General features: G+C 35.8%; 1 protein-coding gene across 2 annotated transcripts in view; it reads left to right on the top strand.

The window, feature by feature from the left end:
* NOX4 (NADPH oxidase 4) overlaps positions 1-7,711 on the top strand; it is a 169,296-nt gene that overhangs the window by 42,625 nt on the left and 118,960 nt on the right. For both annotated transcript variants that reach the window (XM_008577501.1, XM_008577500.1), the window contains exons 5-6: positions 3,239-3,336; positions 6,747-6,774. In XM_008577501.1, the coding sequence (XP_008575723.1) occupies positions 3,239-3,336; positions 6,747-6,774 (126 nt within the window). The remainder of the gene's footprint in view (positions 1-3,238; positions 3,337-6,746; positions 6,775-7,711) is intronic.

The following is a 7,711-nucleotide window of genomic DNA, read 5'->3' as shown; positions in this document are numbered from 1 at the left end:
AAAAGGGTGAATATATCCCTTAGTGATGTATTTTATATAGCTGATACCTATGACTTTTTTTCCCCCATGGGAACTCAGAGAAAATAATAATTCTTCTAATGATATCTTTGTTTTTGTTGAGCCATAAAGTATATAGTTAACATATAAGCCTTTAACTTAAAATGGAATATATATATATATATTTACTAGATTTTTGTATTGATAAAGCTATAGGAGATAGATAGTTTTGCTTAAATAATGTTTTATATTTGTGCCAAAGTTGAGTCACATCTAGACACCCTTGTTTTACTTCTTTGGAACCTGGTTCTTGCTTGTTACTTAATCTGCTTCCAGATACCTGTCCACATTTTTCTTCTTTTAAAAAAAAAATTAAGGAACTTTTTAAGAGCAGGTTATATTCACAACAAAATTTAGAGGAAGGTAAAAAGATTTGCCATCTACTCCCTGCCCTCACACAGCATAGCCTCCCCCGCTCTCAACATGCCCCACCAGAATGGCAAATTTTTTTACAATTGATGAGCCTACCTTGATTGAAACATCATTATCACCTAAAGTTCATACTTTACTTTAGGGTTCACTTTTGATATTATACATGCTATGGATTTAGACAAATGTGTAATGACTTATGTCCACCATTATAATACTATGTAGAATATATAGAATAGTTTTACTGCCCTAAAAATCCTCTGTAATCTGCCTATTCATCCCTCTCTACCCACTAATGCCTGACAACCATTAATTTTTTACTGTCTTCATAGTTCTGCCTTTCCCAGAATGTTGTATAGTTGGAATCACACAATATTCAGCCTTTTCAGATTGGCTTCTTTCACTTAGTAACACGAATTTAAGTTTCCTTGTTGGCTTTCCATGACTTGATAGCTCATTTCTTTGTAGTGCTGAATAATATTCCATTTTGGGATGTACCAGAGTTTATTATACATTTCCTTACAGAAGGACATCTTGATTGTTTCCAAGTTTTTGCAATTATGAATAAAGCTGCTGTAAACATTCATGTGTATGTTTTTGTGTGGGCATAAGTTGTCAACTCCTTTAGGAAAATATGAAGGAGTGAAATTGCTGGATTGCATGGTAAGATTACATTTAGTTTTGCAAGAAGCTGCCAGACTGTCTTCCAAAGGGGCTGTACCATTTTGAATTCCTACCAGCAATGAATGAGAGTTCCTTTTGTTCCACATCCTCTGCAACCTTTGTTGTTTTCCATGTTCTGGATTTTGGTCATTCTAGTAGGTTGTAGAGGTATCTCACTATCATTTTTATTTGAGTTTTCCTGATGATATATAATGTAGAGCATCTTTTCATATGCTCACTGGCCATCTATATATTTTCCTTGGGGAGGTATCTGTCAAAATGTTTGCCTGTTGTTTAATCAGTTTGTTTGTTTTCCTGTTATTGAGTTTTAGGAGTTCTTAGTATATTTTGGATAATAATCTTTTATCAGATATGTCTTTTGGAAATGTTTTTTCTCAGTCTCTGGTTTTTTTCATTCTCTTGATAGTGTCTTCCGCAGAATAAAAGTTTTTAATTTTAATGAAATCTAGCTTACCACCTCTTCCCTTCATAAATCATTCTTTTGTATTGTATCTAGTAAGTCATCACCAAACCCAAGGTCACCTAGATTTTTTACTGGGTCTTCTTCTAAGAGTTTTATAGTTCGGCATTTTATATTTAGGTCTCTGATCTATCTTGAGTTAATTTTTGTGAAGGGTGTAAGGTCTACATGTAGATTCATTTTTTTTTTTTTTTGCACATGAATGTTTATTTGTTCCAGTACCATTTGTGAAAAAAGCTATTTGTCTCTTTCTTGTATTGCTTTTGCTCCTTTTTCAAGGTTTCATTTTTTTTTTTTTTTGCACATGAATGTTTATTTGTTCCAGGACCATTTGTGAAAAAAGCTATTTGTCTCTTTCTTGTATTGCTTTTGCTCCTTTTTCAAGGTTAGTTAACTATATGTGGGTCTATTTGTTCCATTAATCCATTTGTCTTTTCTTTTGCCAATGCCACAATGTCTTGATTATTGTAACTTTATACTGTCTTGAACCTGTCCCCTTTTTATATGGCCCTTTCCACTCCTCTAATTTGATTACTTGAAGGTGCTTACAAATCCTTTAAATGAATTTTAGGTTATTTAGCATTCTTATCCTCTCTCACTGTCGTTGGTGTTTATGATTAAATTCAGTACTTTTGGCTTCTCTACATCTTATTCTGGGTTGTGGGGGATTATAGAGTTTGTCAAACTCTAGGCCGTGTCCGTGTCTTCTTTTGAACTACTGTACTTTATATATTGTTGTAAACTGTAATAGTTTACTAAGCAATTTCATATCACTTATTTCAATAAGTCTCTCAATTCTGCCGTCATTTTACAGAGAAGTAAACTGAGGGCTCTGGTAAGTAAGCAATATGGCCAAAATCATAGGAGTTCCAGTGAGTGATCTGTTATTTTTTCCAATACATTATAATGTGCTGTTAATTGCCACCTTATTTCACCTACAATAACAAGTTGAAACGGGAGAGGATATGGTGCGTTAGTGCACAGATCATTTTCTCCTTCCTTGCCCAAACTCCTCAGGGTAAGTTTCTTTTTTCCTAGCTATGTCAAAATGAGTTTGGCTTCGACTCTCTAGTAATTTCCTAACACTTTTTTCTGAGTCAATCGAGCATTTTATTTACTGTGCCCTTGTAGATAGGTTACTTATTAAGTGGTGGTTATTATTTTCCTGAGTTTTTGCCCCATTTAGTGATTCCCTACACTTTTGATGTTAGGTTAAGGACATTATGATTTAGATTTGTGGATTGTGAAAAATTTCAACTGGTGAGAAACCTTTCAGTGGGCCTCTATTTTAGATTGTGTGGCAGTGAAGTATTTAAGATATATGGCAAGTTTGGAACTGTGGGAGTGGTGAAAGATGTGGAACATCTAAAATATTAAGGACCTATATTATATTCATAATATTAGACACACACTTAAGGGGAAGTGTGTGTATTTTTTTTTCTAACCCTGATTTAATAGTGTTATTTCATTCTAGACTTTAAAAATTCAGTAAACTGTCTATAGTCAAGATATTTTTTGTATCTTTAAAACTTCACTTTTCAATTTAATATTTCATTGTTCATATAGCTGTCAAAGACCTACCCTGTGCTTACTTAGGGAGAGGAACTGACTCCTTGCCATAGATCATCTATGAAAACCTCACTGGCTTGCACCTGTGTGATTCTGTAGGTGTGCATGTGGCTGCCCATCTGGTGAATGCCCTCAATTTCTCAGTGAACTACAGTGAGGATTTCATTGAACTGAATGCAGCAAGACACCGAGATGAGGTGGGTGGTCTCTGTCTTCCCATTTTTTTCTTTCACTTGTCATGAGATGTCTAATGAGGGTCTGTGATTTTTACAGAAAATTTGTATCTTACTGCTCCTGTTGAGTGCTTTAAAATGCAGTTGTCAAGTTGAGTTTTATTCCTTTTCAGTAGAAAATATAGGTAATTACTATTTCATAGTATCTCCTGCTGAAAATGGGAGTTTGCAGAGTGTCCACTTTTTATATTCTGCAGTGTTCAGATGGTTGCCACTCAGACCTACCTTCTGACTCCATAGGTAATTACTATTTCATAGTATCTCCTGCTGAAAATGGGAGTTTGCAGAATGTCCACTTTTTATATTCTGCAGTGTTCAGATGGTTGCCACTCAGACCTACCTTCTGACTCCCAACAGCTTTTGTCTAATTCCTATTGTTCAGCTGAGAGTGTTGACAGTGCCTTTACAGTGTAAAAATATTTTAATAACTCATACTGGGCTTGGGGGAACGGGGCAGAAAAGTAGGTCGATTATTTGTGGACCTTGGATAATCAATTTATTTAACTTAAAAAATATATATTGTGAGTTTTCATGATTCATTTATGATTATTATTTTTAATTCTCAAAATAGGTGACCTTGAACTGAATTCTATAGCAGGCAGACTCAGGGGTGCTTTTCTCCAGGTGAAGCTGTTTATAAAATGAAATTATATGTTCAAGGTACTGGGCCTGAGCCTGATGTACGTCACATACACAACCCTGGTTAGATCTCTGCTGCTCAGTGCTGTCATAACTGTCCTCAGGCCACCTTTGCTTCTCAACACCGAGACTGCATCAAAACCAAACTGTTCTGTGTCCCCTTTAATCAGAACCCTCCCTATTCTGCCGACTAAGTCTGGTAGTGACTTAATAAGATTGTTCCCTATCTTCCCCCACTCTATTTTCTTCTCCATGTGTCACAGAGTTGCTGTGATCATGTGCTTGACCTTTCTCCCCAAAACATAACAAATGAAAAGTAATGACAAACATAGAAACAAATTACAAAACCGAAATAGCAAGCTACCTTCCATAAATCCCTTGTCTCTACTGGTATTTTCAAAAAGACTAAGATGATTTAATTGGTCTGGGTTGGGGCCTAAGCACTGATGTTTTTAAAGAGCTCACCATGTTTGTAGAATGCAAACCCAACTTTGAAAACCACTGAAAAATTCAGCTCCTTTGAATGCTGTTGACAGCTCTTCACATGTAGTGATTTTGGACCCAGCCACCACTTTTCTCCCTCTCCCCACCCCTCTGTCCTCCTGCCCTCTGCCCATCTCAGGTGCAATTACTTCTTTCCTGCTCCTGCTATGCAATTTCCCTTGCTTCTCTTTTCCTCATTTCCTTCTCTTCTTTTAGAATTCATATAACTTTAATAACTATAATGGTTTTGTCATTTTAATGTGATATATTTTTGTTTACTATTTCAATATTTTTAGTCATTTTAGGGTTTTTAGCTATTATATTTCTTTTACTTTGAATGATAGAAGCTCAATATAAAGTGAAAACTTCTTTTCCAAAACTAGACAGTTTACTATTTTATTATTTCTTCTAAGATATTCTGAATGATATATCATGATACATATTCCTCTGCAGCTTACTTATTTCTACAAATATACGTATTATGGCTTGCTGGATGAGAATATACAGATTTATCCCATTCCCTTCGTATGAATTTGCCACAGTTTATTTTTAGTCTTTTTCTTATTCACAGACACTTAGGTTGATTTCAAGTTGTGGTTATGAATCACCCTTTAGTAAATTTATTTCTTTGTTCTCTTGTGCTACACAGATTCATAGATGTAAAATTTTGGTTTAAAAAGGTATACACACAGCTTTAGTTTGGATGGACAGTGCTAAACTGCCTTCCAAAAAGGCCTTTGTAGTTTACCTACTTTTACCAACAGTGTATTAGAATGTTGATGTCTACACCTCACCTCTGGATTTTTTTGTTTGTTTTACCAATCGGAGGGATGAAAATGGCAACTCATTGTTTTAAGTGTATTTCCCCCCTTTTTACTTCTTTTCTTTATTTCTTTCTTTGTGTCTCCCTTTGTTCTTTCTTCCTCTCTTCTTTTAATATATATGTATTTAGCATCTAGTAAGTACAGTATATTATATATACTTTTATATATGAAAATGTATATTTAAATATTATGCATACTATATATACATAAGTATATATAGTCCATGTGAATATATATGTACATATATATAATAAATAGATATTCTGTGAATTGCCTGTGAAAAAGACAGTTTGGGTCGCACACCTTATTGTTCTTGCTTTCAGCTTTCACTCTGCGTGGAGGATGCTCTGTTTGCCTCCTCTGGTCATCTGTGAAAACATCTCTCACTCTGACATACCATCTTCTGTCCCTGATTATTTCATCTTCTGTTTTCCATAGTCATTTATTCAAATTTCTAATATTACCACTTGTCCCAGCCCATCTTATATTTTTAGTAGTTTTTCTAGATAACCCTTTAGCCATGTTTTTAATACCAGAAATATAAGTCAATTGACCTAAGCCGGGTGAGGGCTACTTCCTGAGAAAGTTGTCCTTATTCAAAACTCCTGAAATTACACTATATAAATGGCCTCCTGCTTAGTATAAAGCCTGGCCTGACTCCAGATTCAATAGAGGCATAAGGAAAGTAATTCAAAAGATTGTACAATATTAAGCATCATGAGGATGAAAAATAAATCCATGAATCTATTGAGGATTGATCTAAGTTTTCCAGAAGGTAGGAAGGGAGTTAACTTAAGTTCATTATGTCATGAGAGTTGTAGTTTAAAGGAAATATTACAATAGCAACACTATTAAGTAACATTCTTGTCTTATATTTCCAAGTTCCAAGACCTATCGTCCATATTTGAGCGTCCTCACTTTTTTTCACAGTATTTGAAACATAATAAGTTCTCAAGTAGTCTTCCTTGCACTGAGTTTATAGTGGGCAAACCCTCTGCACATGTTACTACTTTTGATTCTCACTGTCGACACCTTGTAGGTGTGGTTTAGTAATTGTAGTAGGCAGAGCACATATTAATATTTTGCATTATATTTAAAGATATTGAATCTTAAAAAAGTCAAAGAGTGGGCTTAAGGCCACTGCCACTAGCTTGGAAGTTACTGTTAATAAAACCTAGGCCTCCTGACCTATCCAGTGTTCTTCCCTTCTCAGATGGGCAGTCTTCTCTGAGCTGGATTTTTTACTTGCTATAATCTCCTCTGACATTGTGAAAATGTTATGAAACTTAACCGAGTCTCTCTCACTTCCACTGGGAGGACAGTATCTTACATGCCCAATACATAGTTCTTATACTCTGCAGATTCTTTATAGTATTTTATTTCATCAGTGTTTTATTTTTCAGTCATTTTTTCCCCCCTTTTTTTCAGGATCCTAGAAAGCTTCTCTTCACAACTGGTAAGTTGTTATTGATTGCTCTTTCTTTAAATTCAGAAACATCTTTGAAAATGAGCATTGTCAAATTGCACGGCAATAAGATACATGTTAAAATATAAAATATGGAAAAATTACGTATCAGAACAAATGTTAGGAGTTCAGGCATAAGATTGCCATGAGAACAGAGGGACAGAGCAAACACTTGGGGTTTGAATGAATTGAGAGTAAAAGTAAGCAAACACATCTCTTTTATTTTTTTACTGAAACATAGTTGATTATTGGGGTGCAGAGTTGAATAACAATACCTGTGTGCATTATGTGATGTTCAAATCAGGATAATTAGTATATTCAACATCATACAATATAATCCTTTTTCCAACACATTTCTCTGTCTTAGGTTTTTCCAGTGAAAACAGTTTAACCCCCTGTATTAGTCAGGGTTTTCCAGAGAGACAGAATCAATAGGATATATTGTAAATATATGAGAGGGGATTTATTAGGGGTATTATCTCATGCAATTGCAAGGAGTAGTCCCATGATAGCCGTCTGTAAACTGGGTGCTGGTAACATGTCTCAGTCCAAGTCCGAAGACCTCAGAACCATGGAAGCCAATCATGTCCTTGGTGTAAGTCCTGAAGCCCCAAAGCTGAAGAAACTAGAGCTCTGATGTCCATGGACAGGAGAAGAGTGTATCCCAGCTCCAGCAGATAGAGATACTGGTTTACCTTCTTTCTCTGTTTTTTGTTCTCTTGGGTCTCCCAGTGGATTGGGTGATTCCCGTCCACATTGAGGATGGGTCTTTCCCACCCAGTCCACTCAGGCTGTCATGCCAATCTCTTCTGAAAACACCTTCATGGACACACCTAAAAAGATAGCTTTAGGGCCGGCCCGGTGGCGCACTGCTACAGTGCACCGCTTGGGAGCGCGGCGGTGCTCCCGCCCAGGGCTCGGATCCCAC

Source organism: Galeopterus variegatus, unplaced genomic scaffold, assembly GCF_000696425.1.
Source record: "Galeopterus variegatus unplaced genomic scaffold, G_variegatus-3.0.2 Scaffold1523, whole genome shotgun sequence".
NCBI classification, from domain to species: Eukaryota; Metazoa; Chordata; class Mammalia; order Dermoptera; family Cynocephalidae; genus Galeopterus; species Galeopterus variegatus.
Note: the sequence above shows the minus strand (reverse complement) of the source record. Positions and strands in the feature narration are given on the sequence as shown.